At 40.6% G+C, this 27,974-nt stretch overlaps 1 protein-coding gene across 1 annotated transcript; it reads left to right on the forward strand.

Annotated features, from left to right (window-relative positions):
* The first annotated feature begins 38 nt into the window (after positions 1-38).
* Positions 39-27,930, forward strand: Ddx43 (DEAD-box helicase 43). The gene is made up of 17 exons (XM_021172583.2): positions 39-484; positions 3,269-3,324; positions 4,946-5,072; positions 6,386-6,517; positions 10,466-10,547; positions 15,725-15,881; positions 16,231-16,349; positions 16,996-17,106; positions 17,771-17,912; positions 18,251-18,351; positions 20,726-20,813; positions 21,793-21,920; positions 22,089-22,198; positions 22,959-23,097; positions 24,352-24,439; positions 25,450-25,590; positions 27,872-27,930. The coding sequence occupies exons 1-16, from the start codon at positions 238-240 to the stop codon at positions 25,561-25,563; spliced, it is 1,941 nt and encodes a 646-aa protein (XP_021028242.1). The 5' UTR covers positions 39-237; the 3' UTR covers positions 25,564-25,590; positions 27,872-27,930.
* Positions 27,931-27,974: the final 44 nt, after the last annotated feature.

Consider the following 27,974-nt stretch of genomic DNA (forward strand, 5'->3'; position numbering starts at 1 on the left):
GTCCTCAAGCTGATGTTCCCAGCCAGACACTAGCCGGGCAAATAGGGGTCCAGGTGGCCGCTCGGCTGCAAGCGCCGATTGGTCAGGCCAGCCAGGCCCCGCCCCTGAGGCGCGGCGGCCAATGAGCGCGCAGAGGACTGGCGGGCGAGCTCGCGGGCGGCAGCGGAGTTTTTCCGACGCCGCGGCCTGGGCAGCTGAGTCTGGAACGACGTGCGACGCGCGGCTCTCCTCAGAGCCATGTCTAGGCGGGAACCCGCAGCCAACGCTTCCTCCTCGGGCGTTGCTCCCCGGCGAAGCTCGACCCGGTCCCGGGGCGCCGACCGGACGGCAACGGAGGAGACGAACCGGAGAGGCCGGGTCGGTAGCAGGGGTGCGGGCGGCGGCTGGAGAGAGCCCGCCGGGGCCGCCGAGGCTACGGCCGCGGGCCGCCGCGAACCGCCGCTCTGCTTCGGGGTGAAGAACGATGTGGTGGGCGCGGTGATAGGTGAGCGCCGGCGGCGCCCAGGCTCGCTGCGTGACGGGGCGGCGGCGGCGGGGCTCCAGCAGCGCGGGGGCGCAGTTCGATGGCGGGCCGGGGCGAGTGCGGGAGAGAACCTCCTGGAAGACTCGCGCGGCATCCGCGGTAAAGGTCTTTCCGGTTTCCCGCAGTGCGGAGGTCCCGGCCATCACCCTCTAGGTCGTTTTCACACCTAGTGTGCTTTAGTGTCAGGTCAGAGCCTCAGCTTCGTCTCTGCCAGGAGGTTTAACTTGAGGTGAATGTAACTGCGGAGAGCAGTACGCGGGAGTCTTAGATGTGCAATTTTCAACTTTTCTGAGATGCATTTTACAGTGATGGGGATGTTTCCCTCAGCTGGCTTCAATTCTTAGTTTCAGTTATAGGGATTTTTGGGGGGTGGGTGGGGGGGGGTTGGGGTCCGTGAAGTGAATATATTTAGTTCTAAAAGCCTGCTTTGTGGCATTTAATCGTATGTTTTAAGGCTGGTTACTAGAATAGACAGAGATTCCGTTTGCAGGGTCCAAGCTCCCCCGCCCTCTCCACCCTTCCCAATCTGAACGAGAAGCCCAGTATTTGAACGGGAAGCTCACCAGAGAACCAATAGATTTGGGACAGAAATTAGACCCGCTGCAAGAAGCAGTGAAGTCTAGGCATTGGAATACACACGACTCCTTGGGTATGCATGCTACTGTTTTTGTTTGTTTGTTTGTTTGTTTCTTATTCTGGGTATTGAACCCAGTGCATCCCAAATAATTAGGTGCATCCTGAGCTACATCCCTAGCCTTGCAACCTAGATAGTTTATTCCAGTGTGTGTTAAAATATGACAATCTTTATTTTTTCCTCTACTTTTCATCTTCTCCCACCCCACCTCCTTCTTGCCTCTCTTTTTCTTTCTTTGATGGTACTCAGGATTGAACCCAGAGGTTCATAAGAGTTAAGCCTATGCTTTACCCCTAATCTGCTACCCAGCCCCACCTTAGTTCTATAGTTAAGAAGTAAGCATATATAACGAACGCAGTGTTAGTGGTAATGGGAGATTGTGTCCCAGCTCTTCCGTGATTAGAACTATACCACCTCTCAGCTCCTCGTTTCTCCTTGGTCTTGTGCCTCCACATCACCACTCTCTGCTGCTACTTCAGATCCTCAAGTAGAATCAAGGACATTACAGTGTTTTGTGATTGACTTACTGTGGACATAATGTCCTCAATTTGTCATCTGGTTCTTAATGTCTGACAGAATTTCCTGTTAAAGACTGAATATTAGTTAATATATTTTTTAATTTTTTAGTTCTATTTTTTTAATTGACTATTTTATGTATTCACATTTCAAATGTTACCCCATTCCGGGTTTCCCCTCCGCAAACCCCTATCCCATCCCCCCTCCCAGAACATTACGTCTTTCCTATGTATCTCTTCCTGTTAGCCATTATGCTCTTGATGCTGATTAAGTTGCTTCCAGGTTCTTACTTTGGTGCACAGTGCTTCTGTGTGGCACAACAGTGCAGGTCTTCACCATCAGGGCCACGCTTCATCTCCTTTTCCTTACGTGTGTACTCAGTCATGTCAATGCTGAATTAGTTTGTAAGGTTTTCACTTGTTATTTTTTTCCAATCACACCAGTAGTTCATAGGCTACCAATTAAATAACATTCTTACTAAAGCACATACATAAAACCCTTGATTCATTTCTAAGTACTGCAAATTATCTTTTTAAAAGGAAACAGTAAAGTTGAATGTGGTGATGCAGGCCTTTAGCAACACTGGCCCCACCCCCAGAGGTAGAAGCAGGCTAAGTCTCTATAGAACATTCTGGGCAGGTTAGAACTATATACTGAGAGCTTGTTTTTAAAAATAAACGACAACAAAAAGTACTTTTTAAAGAAAAAATAAGAAGCAATCTTTTTGTATTTACAGTCTGGGTTAGACTGTTTAGAGATGTCGAATAGCTGATAGACTTAAATGTTTTTGAAGAAACGCTTGCACAAATCCCTCACCTTTTGAATTTTTTTATCAAAGTTTTTTTTTTTTTTATAAGAGTCAGGGAGGGAGCACACTAGGGGGTCTTAGGCATGCTACTGAGGCAAGTGCTGTACTACTCAACTGTACTTCATCTTCCCTTCTCTGTTTTTTTGTTTGTTTTGTTTTTGTTTTTTGAGACAGGGTTTCTCTGTGTAGCCCTGGCTGTCCTGGAACTCACTCTGTAGACCAGACTGGCCTTGAACTCAGAAATCCACCTGCCTCTGCCTCCCGAGTGCTGGGACTAAAGGTGTGAGCCACCACACCTGGCTCCTTCTCTGCTTTAAAGGAAAAAAAAAAGAATTATTTAGTTAGATGTGGTGTCCAGTGTTTGAACTGCCACTGCTTAGGAGGCAGAGGCAGCAGAATTGCCTTGAGTTTAAGGCCAGCATGGGATGCATTCTGAGTTCAAGCCTAGGCTATCAGTCTTACAGATAAACACACACACACCTGGATTTTGTTTCTGTTATAAGTGACTTTAATTTCTTCATATTGTCTTCGGTACAATTTGGTATGTTCTGGAATAGAATCTTTTAGTCTCCATCTTGGTTAAAAACAACAACAACAAAAACCCTCCTACTACTCAAAAAAGTGTGAGATGACATCCCCCATCCAAGACAGAAAGTGTTTGCCACACCCTAGAAATCTTCCCTTGAGTGATTTGGGGAAGAACCACACAAAGTCCTTTGAGAGAAGTGCATAGATCCCTTTTATTGATTTTAGTTCATAATCGTATTTTTTTTATTCTTAAAAACAGGTCGTGGTGGGTCAAAAATTAGAGAAATCCAAAATACAACGAACACTAGGATACAGGTAAGTCACCTGTGTTCCTTCCCCGAGCAGCATCTGTCTATCCACCGTCGGCTTGCTGCTTAGCTTGTGCTGTAGGAAGCAGCCAGAATGCCGCAGGAGCGTTCACCAGCATTTGCCTGGATTGTTCTCTTCTAGGTGTAGTGTTTGTGACTCTTGGAAGTAAAACCTAAATCTTTAAATACAATCTCTGTTTTGGTACCCTCTTGTGGCCTCCCTGGGCACCAAACAACCCTTTTAAAACCAAACCTAAAATACAAACAACAACAAAAAGTTTTGTAAGGGGAGTTGGAGGGAGGCGATGGTAGATAGATGTGATCAAAGTACATTATGAAGGCACACTGTAAAGATGTCCAGAGAGGGACAGAAAGACTGTAAGAGCCAGAGGACCTGGATGCCTACTGGGAGATTGTCTCCCGGAAGTGACAGGTAAATGACACCCATCAAATCTCAGCAGTATAGCTATCTAACAAAACCTGAACAACAGCTAGTAGACTTGCTAACATGGGCAGAGGAAACCTCAAGGAGTTCTCCACCCCTAGATGCAGAGCTACAGGCAATTAATGACTCCTAAGAGGGAAGACTAGTCTTCCTCCACATTGGTCAGACTTGAGAGCATATACATACAGGCAACACTAAAGGGCCTCAGTAGGGCTCGTTCTCTGTCTGTCTGTCTGTCTGTCTCTCTCTGTGATGATATTAACTAAGAAGAGGCAATGAATTTGAGAGGGAGTAAAGGGAATCCAAAGAAAGAGGGAAGAAGCGGGAAAGGAGAAATTATATAATTATATTTTAGTTTAGATTATTGCAAATAAAAATATATTGTAAAAGTATAAAAATATCAAAGAATAAATACATACTATTTTCTAGTGGGGTGTGGTGGCTATGCCTTTAATCACAGCACTTATGAGACAGAGGTAGGCAGATCTCTATGAGCTGTGAGTTTGACACCAGGCCAGTCTCCAGAGTGAGTTCTAGGACAGCCAGGGCTACACAGAGAAACCCTGTCTCAGAAAACCTAATCCAAAAAAACAAAAACAAAATCAAAAACAAAAAAACCTCAAAAACCCTAGATCCATCATTGTTTACATGTACAGAGAGTTCTTTTAACTTAAAATTTTATCTAGTCCAACGAAAGTTCAGTAAACTATAGACTATAGTTTATTACTACTCCCGCTATATCATTATATAAGATGCAGCCCCCAAAAGTACTATTTTTACAGGCTAGGGAACGCCAACTCACAGTAATATCACATGTCAGATTAATATCTACATTTAATATTTGGGTGTGTGGAGTTAAGAGAACAACTTAGGGAGTTGATTCTCTCCTATCTTCAGTGGGATCCAGAGATTCAACTCAAGTTCCCAGGCCTTGGGGACAAGAACCTGACTATTGAGCTATCTGGGCAGCCCCTGTATTAATGGTTTATTTTTCCATCAACCACAGCATCCTGAAGTTAAATTTACAGATTGTCATATGGGCGTGGGCGACCCTACTCAAGCCAGACGTGGAATAGTATAGCAAGACCCTGTTTGCATTCTTCCTTACTATTTGAACTTGATTAATTCTTGGGGCTGGGTGAGGAGACTTCGATCCCACCTGTGTTTCTCCCTTTGTATCTAGGTAATAAAAGGAAATCCTGAGGCAGAAATCAAAATTTTTGGTAATAAAGCCATGCAAACAAAAGCAAAAACAGTGATAGATAATGTTGTTAAAAAACAACAAAATTACATTCCAGGACAAAGAGTTGGTAAGTAATTTTTGCACACTTAAGTCCTTTAGTTTATTGGTGATGTTAATTTTTGCACATATAAGTGATTTAGTTTGTTGTTGTTGAGACAGATTCTCACTGTGTAGCCTTGGCTGGTCTGGGACTCACTATGTAGACCAAGCTGGCTCAAATTCATAAGTATCTGCCTGCCTCTGCCTCCCAGGTACTGGGATTAATGGCATGTACTATCATTCCCAGCCTGCTTTAGAAATGTAAAGATACTTTTTGTCAGTGCTTATAGTTTTGTTTTGTTCTGTGATACGGAATCTCCAATGTAGGACAAGGTGGCCTCAAACACATCCCCTGGCCCCTCAGCCTGCCGAGAGCTAAGAATACAAGTGTGTGTCAGCACACCTGATTATATAAGTATGTTATAGATCAGTGTTATATAAATGTCATGTTTGATTCCTTCCCTCTGACAAAGCTTTAGCTTCCTAGATCTACACTTTTTTTTTTTCAGTAAGAGGCCAGATTACTTTCATCTTTCAAAATTACATGTCAGCGAAGGTGCTTGCCATGAAGCTTAAGTAACTGACATGACTTCTGTTCCCAGAATGTACCAGTGGAAAGAGAAAACTACATTCTACATGTTGCCCTCTGACATATGTGCCCCATAGCATATTCAGAGACATGTATGTGAGTGCACACACACCACACATACTGTGTAAATAAGCAAATGAGAAAAAAACATTCATAACATCTGTGGCTATTTAGATAGTATGGTTAAATCTAGTTTCACTTTTAGCCACAGGTAAGTTAAAATGAAAGAACTCTTCAACACACACTTTAGCATTAAGGATAAGATTAGCCTGTGTGTGTTTATGCCTCTGTGTGTGTGTGTGTGTGTGTGTGTGAGTGTGTGTGTGTGTGTGTGTGTGTGAGTGTGTGCGTGCGTGCATGCGCTCTAGTTTGTGTTCAGAGGCTAGCTGTAGATCTGAGTGTTCTCCATCTCTGTCTTAAGTAGCATCTTGGATGCAGACGTCACTGGTTGGGCTACCCTAGCTACTCAGCTTACTCTGGAGATATCCAGTGTCCACGCCCAGTCCTGTGATTCTAGGCAGACCATCCACCCTGTCCACTTGGAATGGACATAGGGGCTGGGGACCCAGATCTGGTCTTCTTGCTTGCTTTGTATTACACATAGAGCCATCTCCCTAGACCTTGAAAATATAGAATTTTACATTTCAAGTGTTAATATCCTGTTTTGAATAAACATACACAAAAAACTGCATTTGGGATTTTGTGTTCTCAGGACCTACTTCAAAGCTAATTTTGTCAAAATCTTTTAACAGGTATTATTGCATTCCAACCTACCGTTGGAGCAGATACCAGCACAAGTGAGAGTGTAACAGACGATCAGCCATTGATAGATTGGGATCAAATTCGAGAAGATGCTTTGAAATGGGAAAAGAAAAAGTGGGCAGGTCAGTCCTGTATCCTAACACTTATCCATGTGATGCTGTTTCTTGACTGCCGTTCATATCCTCTGCAACCAGCTTCTTAACCTGTGGTCAGGACCCACATAGGGTCACATAACTACATTCAAGGGTCATGAAAATGTGGCAAGAGTGCAAGGTTTCTGAACACTAAGTGGCTGGACATTAATTTAGAATCAAAAGCACACTGGATCTGAGGTGTGCCGGGTAGTGCTCACCGTGTGGCGATACCAGCCTTCACCATAGCCCAGGTCGTGACACAGTCAGCTCTGCGTTACTCATTCTGAGATACCACACACACCTCACCAGAGGCCACCAGAAACACCTCTCTTCAGGTCTGAGGCTGCTATATGCTATGAATTGCAGTGGGTTTTTTTTTAACTGTTCATGCAAAGTTTTTTGACCTTCCAGAAACATAATGCTTTAACTACAGAAAAAATAGTTGTTTTTTTTCCATGTTCCTTACCATGTGAACTGTTAAATTAGTATATCTTTGAATTGTATCATGCTAGAATGTTTGATACTAAAAATCACTGGCCAGGAATGATAGCACACACCTTTAATCCCAGATCCCTGAAGACAGAGGCAAGGAGACCTTTGTACTTTCAAGGTCAGCCTGGTCAACATAGCAAGTTCCAGGCCAGCCAGGGTGACATAGTGAGACCCTGTCTGAAAATGAATAAATAAAAAATTGCTATTTGTGTTGTAGGAGAATTTCAGAAAAGAATATCATTTAAAGAATTTACCCTGGGATTGGGACAGAATTTCCAACAATTTATGAAATGATCATTTTATACTACAAATTTGTGTGAAGTGGCATTCTTAAGTATAGATGATTAAAATATAAAAGTAAATTCTGAAAACAGTGTTCTATACCCTTGTGGTGGTGTTGAACTAAATTTAATTCTCTACATAAAAATAATCCGGGCAATGGTTGTACATGCCTTTTATCCCAGCACTTGGGAGGCAGAGGCAGTTGGATCTCTGAGTTCAAGGTCAGCCTGGTCTATAGAGCAAATTCCAAAAGAGCCAGGACTACACAGAGAAACTTTGTCCCAAAAAAACAAACAAACAAAACAATTAAAGAAATAAAAAACAGGCATATCTTATCTCATTACAATACGATTTTACTTTAATCTTTAATAAATTCTGTGTATACCAAATTTTTTGAAGTAAATCTTTGATTTATTATCAGTGAATATTTAATATGTATAGCAGTTTTATATAGTATTCTCTGTCAGGTAAAAATTTCGCCAGTGTGGAACAACAATATGAACTAACCAGTACCCCAGAGCTCTTGTCTCTAGCTGCTCTTGTCTCTATCAAAAGATGGCCTAGTAGGCCATCACTGGAAAGAGAGGCCCATTGGACTTGCAAACTTTATATGCCCCAGTACAGGGGAACGCCAGGGCCAAAAAGGGGAAGTGGGTGGGTAGGGGAGTGGGGGGGGGTGGGTATCGGGGACTTTTGGGATAGCATTGGAAATGTAAATGAGGAAAATGCCTAATAAAAAGTATTAAAAAAAATTTCGCCAGTGAAAAGTGATTCTGAGAGAAAAAGTTTAAGAAGCAGGGACTCTATAAAGTGTCTACTTTTAGACTCTTAAATAAGGCAGCAATATAGCATTGTTATTTAGTGTTTGTTTGTATAGGCTGGAGAGATGGCTCACTGCTTACGAGTACTTAGTGTGTAACTATGAGGACCTGGGCTTAACTGTTAGTACCCCACCCCATATAAAAAGCTAGCTGTAGTCGTGTGCATGCCTGTAACTCTAGCATGTGGGTAGGGAGACAGAGCCAGGAGGACTGGCTGCCAGCTTCAGCAAGACATCCTGCCTCAAAAAATTATCGCAGAAAGGGAGAGAGGGAGATACCTGCTTGTCCCCTGGCCTCCAGTGGCTGGGCATACTCTCATACACAGATGTGTGTATACTCACACATACTTCACATATACACAAAGGATAATGCACTAATAATAAAGTAATCAAAATGTTGGTAACTATGTCGTTATGTGGGCATGTTAAATTTTTATATAGTCGATGTGTTATGGAGGCACTGTGGAAGGAATTAAGCTTAGAAGAGGTATAATGAACTTTTATAACCTCAGAGGCTGCAGAAGGTCATAACTCTTGTGCTTGCCACATTAAGCATGAGGACCAAGTTCATTTCTACAGCACCCACTTATCAGGTGGACGCTGATCACCTGTAATCCCATAGCCTGGAGAATAGAAACAGATCCCAAGAGCTCATTGACCAACCCTGTCTAGCCAGTTGGTGAGCTTCAAATTCAATGAGAGGCAACAAGAACCACCATTCTCTGGCTTGCACATGTACATATATATCGCACACATAAACCATACTCACATACACACAAAGACTGAGACAACCTCATAAAGTTGAATGAGGATCTATATTTAATGCCTAAAAGTAGTAGGATGGGGGCTGGGAGCTTATGGCTCATTGGTAGAATAGGTCCGAGTTTGATTATAAACATTACAAAAATAAACACTAAGGGTATGGAACTGAAGAGATGACTTTGTGGCTAAGAGTGAATAGCACTGCTCTTGCAGAAAAAGGAGTTTGGTTCCTAAGACGCATGTCAGTTGTCTCAGAGCCACTTGTTATTCCAGCTCCAGGGGATTCAGTGTCTCTATCCCCTGCAGGTGCCTACCCTCACATACCCACAGACAGACATACACTCATACACATAATAAAAATAGCCTGGTATAGTATCAGGTACCTTTAATCCCAGCACACAGGAGGCAGAGGCAGGAGGATCTCTGTAAGTTTAAAGCCAGCCAGAGCTACATAATGAGATTTTATCTAAAAAACTAAATAAAAATGAATCTAAAAGATTTTTAAACTAATGGTATTGACTTTTGAAGAAAAATTAAAATCAGTGTTAAGTGTTTTAGAATAAATTCATTTGTTGCAATTACTTGGGCTTCTTTTAAAATCATGTATTCCAGGGCCCCCAATGAAGGAGCTAGAGAAAGTACCCAAGGAGCTAAAGGGGTCTGCAACTCTATAGGAGGAACAACAATATGAACTAACCAGTACCCCCAGAACTCGTGTCTCTAGTTGCATATGTAGCAGAGGATGGCCTAGAAGGCCATCATTGGGAGGAGAGGCCCTTGGTCTTGCAAAGATTATATGCCCCAGTACAGGGGAATGCCAGGGCCAAGAAGTGGGAGTGGGTGGGTTGGGGAGCAGGGCAGGGGAGGGTATAGGGGACTTTCGGGATAGCATTTGAAATGTAAATGAAGAAAATATCTAATAAAAAAATTGTTTTTGAAAAAAAAAATCATGTGTTCCAGTCGAGCATAGTAGCACACACCTTTAATCCCAGCACTCAGGAGGCAGAAGCAGGTGGATCTCTGTTAGTTTAAGGCCAGCCTGCTCTACATAGTGAGTTCCAGGACAACCAGAGATGTACAGTGAGTCCCTGCATAGGAAAAAAAAAAATCATTCTCTCCTGTCCTTTCCTGTGAAAAACTCCTTCCTGGGGGCTCAATATTTAAGAATACCTGTGACTCTGGCAGAGAACCTGAGTTTAGTTTCCAACACCCTCGTTAGCTGTCTCACAACTGCCTGAGACTCCAGCTCTAGAGGATCTGACTGCCTTTTCTGGACACTACAGATGCCTACACATGAGACATACACTCACACAGATGTACACACTTATAATAAGTAACAAAACACATATATTTTTATAAAATACAAAATATTCTTTCCTGGGTGAAAACTATAGTTGAAAGAAAAACCAAAAAGAATCCTTTTAGACTGGCATAAGCCTGGGTGGCAACATGTAGAACTACCTAAAACTGTATGCATAGAGAACTTAATATTATTCTACTTTGATATCTGTAGTTTTGAATAAGTGTTAGTAAATGTACAATATTATTTATCAAAGTTTGGATTGTCATCTTTGTCCCAGATTTACCTCCAATTAAGAAAAACTTTTACATAGAGTCAGCAACGACAAGCTCAATGTCACAAGTGCAAATAGACAACTGGAGGTGGGTAGTTGTTTCGTTACCTCAGTGTGTTCTTAGGTTTTGACTGTTGACTCATTAGGCAAGGAGTTTGAATGATTGTGTTAGAACACTACACCCAACTTCCATGTTTGCTCAGCTGGAAATTTGGGTGCATCTTGCATGATGAATTTTAGAGCATTTTTGTTGAGTACTGCAGTGGAGCATGGTGGCACATGCCTGTAATCCCAGCACTCAGGAGCAGAGGCAGGAGCATCATGAGTTCAAGGTCAGCAAGACTGTCACAAACAACAACATTGGGTTATGATGATGGAAGCTGGTCTGATTGTGTCTCAGTATTCTGTAAGACTGCTGAATACTAACTGTGGCTCTTCTAGCTGAAGAGCAGTACATGCTGGGGATGTAAAGTCAACCTCAGCCTCCATGACCCCGCAAGAGTATATAATGGATCTGAGGAATTACTATGCTGAAGCGACTGTAGCTGCCATAACACAGTGCAATGTATTCACATGTGTGGCAACGTGGTACATCTGAAGCTATGCTGGTCAGAGTATAGTGTGTAATGCGCAGCCTGTAAAACACTGTAATGAGAACAGATGACTGCTCCTAAGCATTGTCTTAAAGCATATTTGTTCTAACAGAAGTAAGCTAGGGCTGGGGTGTATCTCAGTAGTAGAGTGCTTGCCTGGCATGTACATCACTCTGCTTTTGGTCCTCTCAGATTTAAACATTACTGTAGGACTGAGAATATAGTTCAGTTGGTAGAGTGCTTGCCTAGCATAGAACACAGAACCCTGAGTTTGGTCCCTAGCACCATGTAGCCAGGCACAATAGGGCATGATGGCACATGTCCGTAATCCCAGCCCTCTAGATGAAGGCAAGGATCAGAAGCTCAAGGGCATCCTTGTGTACATAGTGAGCTCCAGAACAGTCTCTAGTACAAGTGCCTGCCTGTCTCAAAAAAGAAAGAAAGAAAAAAGAAAAGGGGAAAAAAGGAATTATTGTGTGTCAAATACTAACAGCAAACTCCTATCTGTTTCTATAGAAAACATATTTATTTTTATTTTATATATATGCACAAGTGCCTGCATATATGTATGTGTATGTGTACTATGTGAGTGCTCGTGCGGTTATGTACTGCCCTTTGGATGCTGGGATCCAAACTCAGGTTTCCACAAGTGTGAGTGCTCTCAACCCCTGAGCTGCCTGTCCACTCCCAAACTCACATAATCTTGCCTTTATTGCAGACTGTTGACAGCATTAAAAAGCAGGTTGTTAGGGGAGGACTTTGCAGATAAAGATGAATAAGAACAAAGTAAAATTATATGTATGAAAATGTCATGGTGACACCCACTGCTTTGTAGGCTAGTTTACATCTTTATTTGTTTTTATTGTGTTTGTGTTTGTGGGTGGAGGGGAGTGATGCTCCTGCCAGGTCATGTGTGGAGGTCAGGAAACTTGCCAGGTCATTTCTCTTTCCACTGTGTAGGTCCAGGAGTCAAATTCAGGTCATCAGGCTTGCCACCAAATGTCCTTACCCACTTGAGCCATCTCTCCAGTTCAGTTATTAAAGTGCTTGCCACAAAAGTAACACATAACAAGCTGGTTTAGTGAGCATTAGGGAAAGGGAAGTCAGGCAGATCACTAGGGCTTGATGGCCTGCGAGCCTGCCTACCCTTATTTAGCTCCAGGACAATGAGTGACCCTGTCTCAAAAAATAAGGTAGAGATCTATCTATATCTGCCGTTGACCTCTGTCCTTTACACTCCCACATACACAAGTACACACACGTGTACACACACACACACACACACTTTTAAAAGTCCAGGGTGAGGGACTGGAGAGAGGGTTCAGTTAAAAGTGTTGGCTGCTCTTACAGAGGACCCAGGTTCAGTCCCAGCACCACACAGCAGCTCACAACTGTTTATAACTCCAGTTCTAGAGGACCTGATACTCTTGTCTTGCCTCCTAAGAGATTTCATGTTCAGGTGCATTTATATACATGCAAGTAAAATACTCAGAAACATAAAAATAAATAAACCCCTTTTTAAAGACCAAGTTGGGCTGGAGAGTTTAATTTTTAAGAGTTTTAAAGGACCCAGGTTTGATTCCCAATGCCTGAATGTCAGCTCATAACCATGTGTAACTCAGTCCCAGGGATCTGACTCCTTCTTGTGACTTCTGTGGGTATCAGACATGTCTGTGGTGTACTCAACACATGAAGACAAAGCATTTATACACATAAAATAATAAGATAAAAAATTTAAAGTACATAAAATTATAAAGGCCAGTTTGTGTTTGGTAATTATATATAACTTTGTGTAAATACACTGTCATGTTTATGAAACAGAGAGATTGCCAGCCACTGATCTCTCAGAATGCATCCCCTATCATTAATTTTCATGACATTAATTTCAAATTTAAATTGTCATGTGTTAGGGGTGCCTATTGTATTAGATAGTAGTTTAGAGAATGATGTCTCCAACACTAGAAAATTAAGGATTTTTTTTTTTAGGGCTGGCAAGATGGCTCAGCAGTTAAAAGCACTTGCCATCAAACCTGAAAACCTGAGTTTGACACCCTGTGATCCACAAGGTGTAAGTTGACCTCTGACCTCTGCCTGGGCACTGTGGCAAGTGTATGCCCCACCACTAACATACATATACACATACATATTAAGTAAATATAATTTGTAAATTGTTTTTTTTCCTGAGACTGCCTTCCCAGGCTGGCCTCATTTACTGTGCAGCCAAAAGTGACCTTGAATTTCTTATCCTCCTGCCTCTGCCTTCTTTATGCTGAGATTATAGGTATGCGTCATCTTGCCCAGCGTATGTGTGCTTAGTGAACTCAGGGCTTCATGCATTCTAGGCCAGTACTCTACAACCTAGCTAACCAGCAAACAGTGAGAAGTTGAAAAGGTAAAAAAAAAAAAGTTGTTTTTTTAAATACAATAATTTTTTTTCAGTGAAACACATTACTTTTTAATTACATTTATTTATGTATGTGCACACATACATGCATGACATGGCACACATATGGAGGCCGAAGGATCACTTATGGGAATTGCTTCTCTTCTACTCTGTGGTCTCAGGGATAAAAACTAGACTGCTGTCATGCACCTTTACTCAGTGAGCCATCTGGCCAGCACTGGAATTGCTTTTTTTAAAAATTCACATGTGTATACTATATTTACATCATTTTCACCTTTCCTTTCCTCCCTCCAACTTGTCATGTGTCCCTTCTACTTCCTTTCGAATTCATGGACTTTTTCTGTTTATTACTGTTGTTACATGATTGTTACATGAATTATGTAGGCTGCTTGACTCCATTTGTTGTTACATAATGCATGTTTTTAGGGCTGACTACTTGGTGTTAGATAGCCAGTTAGGGTCTTTGTCCTTGGGGAAGACTGATTCTTCTTCCCTCAACAGACACCGATTGCCTGTAGCTCTTCATTTAGGGGTGGGTCCTTGAGATTCACACACACCCCCATCAACCGTAGCATGTCAATTTAGGCAGCCATATATCTTGAGATTTCATGGGTGCAGTTCCCTGGGTGCAGTTCCCTTCTCATATCTAGAAGACACAGTTTCAATCAGTTGTTCTCTGAATTCTGACCAGTTATGCCTTTCTGAATTCTGTCTGTTATGAATAATTTCTTAACCTCTTCATTTCTTTTTTATTTCTTTTTCTTTTTCTTTTATTTATTTAATGTACAAGTGCTTTGCTGCATATATATCTGCCTATCTGAAGAGGGCATCATATCCCCCTATAGATGGTGGTGAGCCACCATGTGGTTGCTGGGAATTAAACTTAAGACTTCTGGAGGAGCACCCAGTGCTCTTTTGTTTGTTTGGTTGGTTGGTTTTTTTTTTTTTTTTTTTTTTTTTTTGAGACAGGGTTTCTCTGTGTAGCCCTGGCTGTCCTGGAACTCATTCTGTAGACCAGGCTGGCCTCGAACTCAGAAATCCGCCTGCCTCTGTCTCCCAAGTGCTGGGATTAAAGGTGTGCACCACCACGCCCGGCGAGATCCAGTGCTCTTAACCGCTGAGCCATCTCACCAGCCTGTAACCTCTTCATTTCTTATCTGATGCCATAAGTTTTTTTTTTTTAAGAGTTTGTGAGTGTTTAGCCTGTATGTATATGTGTACACTACATTTATTCAGTGCCTAAGGAAACCAGAAGAGGGCATTGAATCCTCTGAAATATGAGTTACAGACTGTTATGAGCCACTGTATGAGTATTGGGAACTGAACCCCAGTGCATGAGCAACCAGTATGCCTAAGTGCTGAACCATCTCTCCAATCTCTTAATAACAACCTTAAGAACTGATACAAATCTTAAAAATAATAAGTCTGTTGTAAAAATAGTGGCTGTAAAAATAGTGGACATAGTAGTGCATGTCGGCACTCTGGAAGTTGAGGTAGAATAACTAGGAAATTCAAGGTTATTGTAAGCTACATGTAGTATTTGAGGCTAGACAAGGCTACATGAAACTTGCAGATGGATGGATGGACGGATGGAGCAGAAAGATAACTGAGATAATGCTAAACCTTAGTCACATATCAAGTCTTAGGACCATGTTCTTCTAGTTTTGGGTTATGTTGCACATATGTGGGCTCCACTTTCCATACTCATTCCTTCATTCACCAATATAATTGAAGGAGATTTGCCTTTCCCTCTGCACCCTCACATAAGAGGGAACCAGGCTCCTATTTTTCTTTCTCTTTGTTTATTTGTTTGCTTGTTTTGAGATAGTCTTATATCCCAGACTGGCCTCAAATCCTCCTGTCTTCACCTCCCAAGTGCTGTATTCCAAGTGCGTGCCACCATGTCCAGCCCTCCATTTCTTAGTCTATTCTACCTTAAAATTCTAAAAGCCTGGTTTTAATCAATTGCAGATGAATTTCTAGCTATTACCTGAACTGATTGTAAGAAATATTTTTTCGGGCTGGTGAGATGGCTCAGTGGGTAAGAGCACCCGACTGCTCTTCCGAAGGTCCCAGAGTTCAAATCCCAGCAACCACATGGTGGCTCACAACCATCTGTAATGAGATCTGACTCCCTCTTCTGGTGCATCTGAAGACAGCTACAGTGTACTTAGATATAATAAATAAATAAATCTTTAAAAAAAAAAAATATTTTTTCTTTCTTGTGTAAATTGAACAAATCCACTAATGCTTGTATTTTCTATAAAGGAAAGAAAATTTTAATATAACATGTGATGACTTGAAAGATGGTGAGAAGCGTCCTATCCCCAACCCTATATGTAAATTTGAAGATGCCTTTCAAAGTTACCCAGCAGTTATGGAAAACATTAAAAGAGCAGGCTTTCAAAAACCTACACCGATTCAGGTATGCCTTTGTTAACTCCAATTTTTCATTGAACACTTTCCCCCCCCCAATTAATGTGTTTTAGAAGTTAAACCACCGGGGAATAGCTATGTCTAAAAAGCATGTGGTGGCACGAGTCTTTAATCCCAGCACTTGGGAGGAAGAGGAAGGGGAATTTCTGAGTTCAAGGCCAGCCTGATCTACAGAGTGAGTTCCAGGACAGCCAGGGCTATACAGAGAAACCCTGTCTCAAAAACAAACAAACAAACAAACAAACAAAACAAACAAAAAAACCCATAACGGTGAGGGACACGAAGAGAGAGAGAGAAGACTCATGCTTCTTGCTTCAGTGTTTATCACTCTTTTTCAGTCACAGGCATGGCCAATAGTTCTGCAAGGAATAGATCTTATTGGAGTAGCACAAACTGGAACAGGGAAGACACTGTCCTACTTAATGCCTGGATTTATTCATCTAGACTCTCAACCACTGTAAGAATTCCTTTGGCTTCATTCTCTTACCAGGGATTTAATAGATATAGAACAAAAACTATAATTAGTTCCTGTCATTTTTTGCATTGTTCAAACTGATGCCTCCTGGCCAGTATGCACATAGCTATGCTGATGAAGTGTACACTCATAAAGGCATCTCAGGAAGCAATAGGCAGTAGTCACCACCAGAATCATAATAGAAAGACACTGGAATCAAATTGTTTAAATTGTCCTAAGTCATGCTGTTTAATTGTATGAATAAATTGTCCAGTATAGTTATATTCAATGAGAAAATGTCATTTCAAATGAACTATTAATTAAAAAGTCATGTTAAATGAACAAATAAGAATGTGAGACAGTGGATTTGTGGTATATGTGGCTTATTTTCTTGCTTTTGTCATTTTTATGATAACTATGCCTTTCTAGCAAAAATTTATAGAAACTTATACCAGCAGCTTATATATTTAGGTATGTTAATTGTGATTAACAAACCAAAGTCTATAGGAGAAACGTTTAATCATACACTTCACCAAAAAGAACAAATATGCTTTGTCTGTCTTTGAAACATCATTAAAAATCTTGTACTTAAAGAACTTTCCATGCATCTAAGACAAACATAAATAATATTACTGTTTCCCTTTTAAAGAGCTAGAGAACAAAGAAATGGGCCTGGCATGTTAGTTCTTACGCCCACCCGGGAATTAGCCCTTCAAGTAGAAGCTGAATGTTCTAAATATTCATATGGTGATCTTAAAAGGTAAGTCATTTCTGTACAAGTGTTATATTCATCTTCACGATTATAGTAACTTTATTTAAACTAGAAATGTGTGTGTGTGGTTCTTGGGTCCAAATTCACAGCCTTATGCATATTATCCAAGTGTTCAACCACTGAGCTATGGTCCCAACTCTACATATTAGTTTTCAATTGGTATACAACAACAAAAATCATACATATTAATGAATCACCACGTGATGCACCTGAGAGGCAGATAAAGATCTCTTAGTTCAAGGCCAGCCTGGTCTACAGATTGAGTTGCAGGGCAGTCAGGGCTACATAGAGAAACGTGTCTCAAAAAACAAAATGCACGTGTAAAATCACTGCTGTGCTGTACTAGCACAACAGGGGCTTGCTGAATTTTCCCTTGGTCGTCGTAGCTTCTCTCATCTTCATTAGTTTCGCACCTTTAGAATCTGATCTGAGTACAGTGGTCATGTCATAGAGCCAAACTATGCAGAAGCAGTTCTTTAGGAAACACTGTGGCCTGGTGGTGTGGACAGTTTCCACAAAGGGACAGGTACTCCTAAAAACACCAGATTCTCTTATTTCATCTTATCCTGTAACCAGAATGCTTAGGCTAGTTATGATTTTCAATTATGATGGCGTATTCTTTGCTTAACTGTGAACTTCTTGATTTTTTAAGTGTTTGTGTATATGGTGGTGGTGATAGAGATGGACAAATACAAGATGTTTCAAAAGGTGTAGACATCATTATTGCAACTCCTGGAAGATTGAATGACCTACAAATGAATAACTTTGTCAATCTGAAAAGTGTAACCTATTTGGTAATCATGGAATGAGGGTTTGGAATACTGGGAGGCAAAAGAACTGAATCTGTAGAAAAATTTGGGTGGTGGGATGGCTATTTTATAGTGCTTTGTGTTCTGGGAATATTTCCCATTTCCTTTAGCATAATAAAGAGTAGGAAAGTTAGACATTCATTTTTTTCTCACTCAGTGGCCAAAGTAGCAGTTGGGAATCAAGTCAAACAAATCAGTCTGTATTTTATGCCCATAGAAGAAAGTTTATTCTGAGTGTCGCAGAAGTTGAAGTGGTTATAGGCTTAATGGGAGAAGTAAGTGCTTAGATATGAGATTGACTATATTCTTTGCTTCGAGTACAGGTTTTAGATGAAGCAGACAAGATGCTGGACATGGGATTTGAACCCCAGATAATGAAGATTTTGTTAGATGTACGCCCAGACCGGCAGACTATTATGACAAGGTAGGTATGCCTAATTATGTATACAGAATAGAAGTAAGTTAAAAACCCATTCTAGGGCTGGTGAGATGGCTCAGTGGGTAAGAGCACCCGACTGCTCTTCCGAAGGTCCAGAGTTCAAATCCCAGCAACCACATGGTGGCTCACAACCATCTGTAACAAGATCTGACTCTGTCTTCTGGAGTGTCTGAAGACAGCTACAGTGTACCTACATATAATAAATAAATAAATCTTAAAAAAAAAAAACCCTGGTTTAAAAAAAAAAAAAAGAAAGAATGGAATTTATAAAAAAAAAAAAACCCATTCTATGTTGATTTCTCAACAGTATTTTAGACCATTACTTAAAAGTATTTTGAGATTCTTAAACGTAACTATAATAATGGCTTTATCATTAACTATTATAGTTTTCCTTCATTATAAATGTGTTTGTTATTTGACTTTTTTTTTTTTTGAGACACTTTGAAGTTCTGCCTAGCCTAGAACTTTCCATGTAGACTAGGCTGGCCTCAAACTAACAGAGATCTGCCTCCCAAGTGCTGGAATTAAAGGCATGCACTATCATGACCAGCTGTATTTATTTTTGTTTGTGGTGCACACACTGTGGCACATGTGGAGAGGTCAAAGGACAACTTGCAAGAGTATGTTTCCTCCGACACAGAAGAGGCTCTGGAAATGGAGTCAGATTCTTGGCCTTGGCAGCAAGTACTTTGACCTGCTTGATCCACTCGTGATGGGTTTTACATGAAGTTTACATTTCATGGAAAAATCTATGCTGAATAAATGATCACTTACCTTTAGAGATAAACATTTGATATCTGATTATTTTCCCTGATTAAAAAAAAAAAACTGAGAAAGCAATGATTGATTGTGTGGTCTTAGTATTAAGAATAGGGCATGGGGCAAGAGAGATGGCTCAGCGGTTAAGAGCACTGACTGATCTTCCAAAGGTCCTGAGTTCAAATCCCAGCAACCACATGGTAGTTACAACCACCCATAATGAGATCTGACGCCCTCTTCTGGAGTATCTGAAGGCAGCTACAGTGTACTTATGTATAATGAATAAAGAAATCTTAAAAAAAAAAAAAAAAAAAAAAAAAAAACAGGGCCTGGAGGCTGGAAACAGGGCTCAGGGATTAAGAGTGCTTGTTGCTCATGCCGAGGACCCAGACTCAGTTCCCAGAATCCACAGCAGATGGCTCACACCTGTAACTCCATTTCCAGGGGCACCTGCAGGCACATGCATATACCTATGTACACTTAAACATGTAATTAAAATAATAAAACTAAGTCTTGTTCTTTAAAGAATAGTATATGATTTCCATCCCAGGCCTATGAAATGTCACAGAAGAGGGGGCAGGAACAGTGAATGAGCCAGAAGTCGGGGAGGACTGTAAAACAGTGTCTTCTAGACATGACAAGCAGTTGCTACACAAGACCTACATACAATCGATCTAGTGAGAATTCTAGCTTGGATTGAACAGTTGTCAGTGGAAAGTAAGTTTTGTTCAGGAACAGGGCCATGGTAGGGTGCTTATGCTTCAGTGTGTAGCCCTACACCTACATGCATGTGGTAACACATTGAACTCAGGAGGAGGGGTGTGTGTGTGTGTGTGAGAGAGAGAGAGAGAGAGAAAGAGAGACAGAGACAGACAGAGAGGTGAGGTTGGGAAGTGGGATGGGAATCCTAGTAGGAGTTAGGAGGGCAGTGAAGGGTGGATTTAATAAAATAAAATGCATTTGTGTGTGAATGGAAATTTTTTAATTTACAAAAAGGATATTTGGATGACAGAGAAAAACTACTAAATAACTTTATTTTCTGTCTTGTGACATTTCAAGAAATAAAGTTATATTTCATTGTATATGAAGGTACAAAAGGTGACCAATTTCATTACTTTATGTATGATGAAGAAAGATATAAATCTCTATATCTTTGACCAGTGTGCCGAAAGTGATTTGTATTGTGCTTTAGTGCTTGTTTCTTCTAGCTGACGCTGTGTGGTAGTTACAGATTATTTGGTTTTGGTGGTTTGTTTGTTTTTTCTTTTATACAGGATGAGATATTACTATCCTTTTATTACCTTTTTATATATGAAACTTTATTTGAAGTTAGATAAGTGTCCTTATCCCTTAGGACAAATAAAAAATAATAAGTGAATGAAAAACAATCTTTTTGTAAACCTAGTTAAAAGTTGCATCCAATAGCTTAACTGTAGCCAGACAACTCTTAGTCAAATTTAACTGTAAATTTGCTTCCCTCATTTAACAGATTGGAAATATAAAGATGTCTTTCATGAGTAACACTGTTCATAGAATGCTTAAAGAAAATTGGTAACATGTTATAAAGTTTTGATGATAGTGTATCTTGTTTTGTTTCCAGCGCTACTTGGCCATATGCCGTCCGCCGTCTTGCACAATCTTATTTGAAAGAACCAATGATTGTCTATGTTGGTACTTTGGATCTAGTTGTAAGCTTGCTTTTATTGCTATTCAAACTTCTTAAAATTATGCTTAAAGAACATAGTGGGGTGTACTTTAGTGATAGAGTGCATACGTAGCATTCACGAAGCCATCCCCAACACAAGGGGGGAGTAGCTGACTTTGCTATGTCTGTGCTGTTGATTCATTAGTTTACTAACAGTATATATCAGAAGATAGGGATTGGAGAGGCAGTTTAGTGGCTAAAGTACGTGCCACTGAAATATGTGGAATTCAGGTCATAGAAACAAGGTGGAGATAGGCAGATGTGACGATCATAAAGTCAGGATCCCAGACAAGCCAGCTACTGAGACTAGGCAAAATCATAGAATTCTAAGTTCTGTGAGAGACCCTGCCTTAATAAAGTGGGGAGTGATTGAGGAAGATCCTGTCAACATTGGGCCTCCACTTTTATGGGCCTCCACTCTGCATACATATACATAAAAACTAAGAGTAATATGAAATAATGCTTGGTAAGGTGATAAACGATCAGGAGAAACAATGGGAGTACCTCATCTGAAGTACTTCAGTCTAAAGTCCCAAACAGGAGTATTTCAATCTAAAGAGATCTTTTTTTATTATGGTTAAAAAATGACACCAGTGAGTTGTATTAAATTGCCAAAGTACTCACTGAATTGAAACTCATTTCATCCTCTCATTCATCAGTGAAGTCTGATAGCCAAGGTTCAGGAAGATAATTCATACAAACATGGTATTAGATGATGGTTGTTCTTACAGTAGTAGCCACCAGCTTACAGCATGCCTGCCAATCATTCAGGTGTTCCCAGACTCAGTGTAGGTAAACAAATGATAGAAATCAGAGGCTGAGCTTACATGCTGAGTAGGAAAGGTAATTTGCTATGCTCACTACTTTTGTGTTTTCAAAGTATGAATTGATTATAAATGCATTGTTTGAGCTGCAGGGGCTTCTCCCTGGTGCTAATATGTTATAATCTCTGAATTATTCAGGCTGTAAGTACAGTGAAACAAAATATAATCATTACCACAGAAGAAGAGAAACGAACTCATATCCAGACCTTCCTCGAGAATATGTCACCTAAAGACAAAGTCATTGTCTTTGTCAGCAGAAAAGCCGTGTAGGTATTTCCCTCTGCTTCTGCCGTCCTCAGAAATCCACTTGATTTACTCAGGACTGTTTGTGTTTGTAGCTAATTTCAAATGGGGACAACTTGACAATTTGTTTGCTACTTGATAATGGTATTAGAAAAAGTGCTTAAGATCATTAACTTTATTCTTTGCCTCAGTGCTGATCACTTATCAAGTGATCTGATTCTCCGACACATATCAGTGGAGTCTCTGCACGGCAACAGAGAACAGAGCGACCGAGAGAAAGCGTTAGAGAACTTTAAGACAGGTGGGTTATAATTGCTGTCTGTTGTAGTTTCCTGTAAGTCTAGAGCCTAGGCTTGACTGGGTGATGGTATCTCTTCATGTCTCCCATTTCTCAGTCTGACCTTGCCTTGTAAACCCTAAAATAGATTTGTTAGAGCTCTATTAATCTGCTTCTGAGAGATAACTAGCCAACTCCACAAAGACTAATACATGAACAGGTGTCAGAATATTATCTTATAATGGAGACTGTATCTTAGTTTACCTGAATGACATCTATCTTAGTAACTTCTCTATTGTTGTGATAAAACACCATGACCAAGGCAACTCATAAAAGGAAGGCTTTATGTGGTGCCCATCACCATCATGAGGAGCTTGGCAGCAGGCAGGCATGACATTGGAGCAACAGCTGACAGCTCATGAAGGAGAGAGCTGCACTGGGGCTTTTGAAACTTGTGACATGCCTTCTCCAACAAGACCACACCTCCTAATCCTTCCCTAACAGTTCCACCAACAAGAGGCCAAGCATTTAAACATAGTGTATGGGGCCATTCTCATTCAAACCACATCAAAACATTCTCTTTCCCACATTGTTCAGATAGGTCGAGAGAGGACCGTATATTGTATATTGTGGTATATTGTGTTGTGATTTGCCAATAGTTTAAAAATCTTTCTTTTCCATTTTCATGTACGCAGTAATCATCTGATTAAATAATAAGAGTAATTTTCACATGTCTTGGACTCACTATAACCAGACAAGTTTAGTGTTTGTCTTTACTCTTTAGGTAAAGTGAGAATACTTATTGCTACTGACTTGGCATCTCGAGGTCTTGATGTCCATGATATCACTCATGTCTACAATTATGATTTTCCACGGAACATTGAAGAATACGTACACAGAGTAGGGCGCACTGGGAGAGCAGGGTAAGCCAGCTGGGTCTACCCTGGAGAGAAGCCAGTTCTGGTTCTGGATTCCTGTCACCTCCCCCTCCCCCCGCACCTCAGCGACTGTTCTTGTGCAGAAACCATTTTATTCTCTTGTAAATGTTCTGTTTCTCTCCTGACCCTTACTGATTCTTTTATTCCTTTTCATCTGGATGAACTAGACCCTGCTGTGACTGACTTCTTGTAATTCAAAATTTTTTAGATTGTTTATTGTTATCTGTAGGTTTTTTTTTAACATTTTGTTCTTTTTTTAAAGATTTGTTTGTGTATTTTATGTATATGGACACTTTGTCTGCATGTACATCTGCACACCAGAAGAGGGCATAGGATCCCTTTACAGATGGTCGTAAGCTGCCATGTGGTTGCTAGGAATTGAACTCAGGACCTCTGGAAGAGCAGCCATCTCTCCAGCCCCCCATGTGTGTTTGTGTTTGTTTTTGTAATCCTGGGTATTGAACTTAAGGTCTCACACATACTAGGAAGTGCCCTACCACTAAGCCACATCCCTGGGCCTCTTTGTATCCCCCACCCCCATCCCACAGGCAAACCTTGAACCTTGTGATCTTCCTACCTCAGCTTCCCAGGTATGTAATTGTTTATGCTTATGTTTTAAGCCTGCAGTATTCCAACAGTGAGCTGTGCTCAGTTGACTATTTTTATTATTGACAAAGTACTCAGATTTGCATTAGCATGAGAAGAGACCCCTTACCCTACTGTTGAACTCTTGGGCTGTTTTTAAAGTAACTGAACATTATACCAGCCTTCTGAACTCAGAATTTCTGCCTCTTCAAACTTGACCAGCCATAAATCAAAAATGTTTTTTTAAAAAACTGCCTGTGCTGAACACACAGATTCCTTTTCTTGTCTTTGTTCCCAAAATGGAAGATTATAACATCTATTTTTATTGTGTATGTATGTGCATGTATGTGCACAAGTATGATAAGTTATCTAGGCAGTGATGTATATTATGCAGGGTAATACATAAATGTGATGCCATTTTATGTAAGAGACTTGAGCATCCTGTGATTTGATGTCGTCAGGAAGTCCTGGAGCCAACACCACTGAATGCTACGGGATGACTGTCTACATTCTGAATTGCTGTTTATGTGATCCTAGCTCTATGACACATATGTGAAAAGGTTGAGGTTTCTTGGGTTTGTTCTGTTTTCTGTATTAGCTGAATTATAAGAACATGGTATAAAATAGATAACATGAACTTTTTCCCTCTTAAAGGCGCACTGGAATGTCAATTACCCTTATCACAAGAAATGATTGGAGGGTTGCCACTGAATTGATTAATATTCTAGAAAGAGCAAATCAGGTGAGAATATGCAACTTACTAGAAATATACATGTTCATGTTTATTCATATGTTATGCCAGGTACTGAGGGCCCTGCTTGGCAAGTAAGGCATACAACAGTAAACTAATATGAGGGCTGTCACATGGCAAAGATTGTGAGCTATGGAAGTATGGGATTGAAAAGCCTAACATGATAGGAGTGAGCAACAGACAGCAGTGGAAGCACTCTCGGGCCAAGGGTGAGACAGACTCCGTGAGAATGGCACCATTAGAGAGGGGTGTTGGTGGTCTGAGGGAGAGGAGGAGGACTGGCCAAAATGAAGGATGCATGAAAACGCATAGAGTGGGAGCCTGCTGCTTTATAATGTAGTTAAAAATATAGAAGGGCCACTGAGATGGCTAAACAGGTAGGACAAGTACACATAGGGCCTGGCAACCTCAATTTTCTCCCAAATTTCTCAATGTGGCAGGAGAGAACTAACTTCCATGAGTTATCCTCTAGCCAGGAGCCTGAGCACACACACACAACATAAAATATATGAACATTTTTAAAGATGCACTGGGGCTGGAGAGATGGCTCAGCAATTAAGAGCACAGTTCCCAAGTATCCAGAACCAATTTCCCATGAGCATGTGTCTCACAGTCATCTCTAGTTCTAAGAAACCTGACACCCTCTTACAGCCTCTGCAAACACTATGGGTAGAGGAGGTACCTAGGCATACATGGTACCTAAGCAAAATAGTCATACATGTAAAATAAAACAAACAAAAAAATTCACAAATAAAAGCATGTTTGGCAGCTAGGAAAGAACATAAACAGGGAGCAAGAGAATAATGGGTACAGTTAAGGTTATTCTTAGAAATATATTTAGGAGTTAAATAGCAGAGAAAGACCTTTCTCTCTCCTCCCCCTACCCCTGCCCTCTTTTTTTTTTCTTATAATTGTGGGATTCTGAAATAATTTGAAGGTCATTTAGCATGTCACAGAAAGAAAGGAACACAAAATCCTAATAATACATTTAATAATTTCAGAATATCCCAGAGGAACTTGTCTTAATGGCTGAGAGATACAAAGCAAATAAACTAAAAAGGGAGATGGAAAAAAAAGTGGGAAGACCTCCAGGAAAGCCCCAGAAGTTTTACTAATGTTGCATGGAGCACTAGGTGCCACAGGTAAAGTTTTATGGTGTAGACATTCAAATCTCTGTCCTTTTTGTATATTTTGGTTTTTTTTGTTTTTTTTTTTTTTTAAAGATTTATTTATTATATGTAAGTACACTGTAGCTGTCTTCAGACACTCCAGAAGAGGGCGCCAGATCTTGTTGCGGATGGTTGTGAGCCACCATGTGGTTGCTGGGATTTGAACTCTGGACCTTCGGAAGAGCAGTCGGGTGCTCTTACCCACTGAGCCATCTCACCAGCCCCCTTTTTGTATATTTTGTTGTTTGTTTTTTGAGACAGAGTCTCTTTAGGTATCACTGAATGTCCTGGAACTTGCTATGTAAATTGCAGTCTGCCTGCTTCTTCCTCCCAAATTCTGAGATTAAAGACATGTAATGCCACACCCAGGAAGTCTGTCTTTCACATCTAGGCTCAGATGGTATATTATTACAATCAACATAATCCTAAAAACTAAATGATAAAGTCTTACTCTCTCACCTATTACCAAAGTGTAGTTAATATGTCTTTTTTAGACATATGCCACCCAGGCTGGTGTCAAACATGCCATCCTTCTGCCTTAATCTCCTGAATGCTAGGTTGCAAGTGCTAGGTATAAATGTTGGTACAGGAACATTACAGGTGATGATGGTCTTATTCTTAAATTGTCTTTTATTTAAAAAATATTTTTATTTATACAGTGCTAGATATAACAGACTATACGATCCAGAATCGATTTACATATTTGATCAAATGACTACCAAAAATAGCTGAGAAGCATTTTTGTGGAAAAATTGGACCCCTTGTTCATTGTTGGTAGAGGTATAAATTGATTTATCTTTTTTGAAAACACCATAGTGGTCTCTTAGCAATCATATGATGTCACAAATCTACTTGTGGGTATACATACCAAAGAGTAGGAAGCAGGACCTCAAAAATGTACACCCTCTGCTCATAGCACCGTATAAAAAAGCAGCAGTGCTCTCGGAAGCAAACTAAAGGTGTAAGAATAAGGTAATACAGTGGGGGCTGGAGAGATGACTGCTTTTCCAGAGGACCTGAGTTCAATTCCCAGCAACCACATGGTGGCTCACAGCCATCTGTAATGGGATTTGACGCCCTCTTCTAGTGTGTCTGAAGACAGCAGCAGTGTACTCATATATATAAAATAAATAAATCTTTTTTTAAAAAAGAAAAAATGGTAATACAGTCATCATGTATGTAACAGAGGGACTGTCCATTTTAAAAAGGAATGTCACCTGTTGCAACCAGAGTAAATGTTGAGGACATGCTTCAAGTGAAAAAGTTACAAAAGAACAAGTACTGTATGTGAGGCATCTAAAAAATCAAGTTCCTGCGGAGGCAGCAGGATCGGGTCCTAGAGCAACCTGGGCTTGCATGGGACCCCGTTTCAAAGAACAGTCACAGGAACAGAATAGTGCTTCCAAGGATGGTAGGGGTAAGCAAAGAAGGCATCGCCGTTTGGATATAGAGTTTGAATTTTGCAAGTTGAAAGCTAAAGAAATTGAACAACAGTGAATATAGTCATCAGCACTAAACTGCACACTTAAATTTTTTGATATAGTGTATTTGATATTATGTAATTGCACCAACCTTTATAAATAAGAATTTTGAGCTGGGTAATAGTGTTACATGCCTTTAAGCACTTGGGAGGCAGAGGCAGAGGCAGGTGGATCTCTTAGATTCAAGGCCAGCCTGGTCTGCAGAGCAAATTCCAGGATAGCCAGGGCCACACAGAGAAATCCTGTCTTGAAAAACTAAAAATACAAGAATTTTGTAAATAGTAACTTTTCTTTTTTTTTAATTTTTAATATTTTTTATTACATATTTTCCTCAATTACATTTCCAATGCTATCCCAAAAGTCCCCCATACCGCCCCCCACTTCCCTACCTACCCATTCCCATTCTTTTGGCCCTGGCATTCCCCTATATTGGGGCATATAAAGTTTGCAAGTCCAATGGGCCTCTCTTTCCAGTGATGGCCCACTAGGCCATCTTTCGATACATATGCAGCTAGAGACAAGAGCTCCGGGGTACTGGTTAGTTCATCATGTTGTTCCAACTATAGGGTTGCAGATCCCTTTAGCTCCTTGGGTACTTTCTCTAGCTTCTCCATTGGGAGCCCTGTGATACATCCAATAGCTGACTGTAAGCATCCACTCCTGTGTTTGTTAGGCCCCGGCATAGTCTCACAAGAGACAGCTATATTTGGGTTCTTTCAGCAAAATCTTGCTAGTGTATGCAATAGTAACTTTTCTTCCCACTTATTTTTCAGGATTCAAGATTGTAGTCAAAGTGGAATTGTTTAAACATACATCAATATGAAGAGACTTGGCTGATTCTTAAAATAATAGTGTGTTAAAATGTAGAATTCAATG

This window comes from Mus caroli, unplaced genomic scaffold (genome assembly GCF_978045245.1).
Source record: "Mus caroli unplaced genomic scaffold, Mus_caroli_1 scaffold_11, whole genome shotgun sequence".
NCBI classification, from domain to species: Eukaryota; Metazoa; Chordata; class Mammalia; order Rodentia; family Muridae; genus Mus; species Mus caroli.

Bases quoted from the DNA above. Each gene is read 5' to 3' on its own strand.
- Ddx43 (XM_021172583.2), top strand. From the start codon at position 238: ATGTCTAGGCGGGAACCCGCAGCCAACGCTTCCTCCTCGGGCGTTGCT. The intron at 3,325-4,945 runs GTAAGTCACCTG...CTTTGTATCTAG, and splicing joins CAACGAACACTAGGATACAG to GTAATAAAAGGAAATCCTGA. The intron at 22,199-22,958 runs GTGGGTTATAAT...TTTACTCTTTAG, and splicing joins GTTAGAGAACTTTAAGACAG to GTAAAGTGAGAATACTTATT.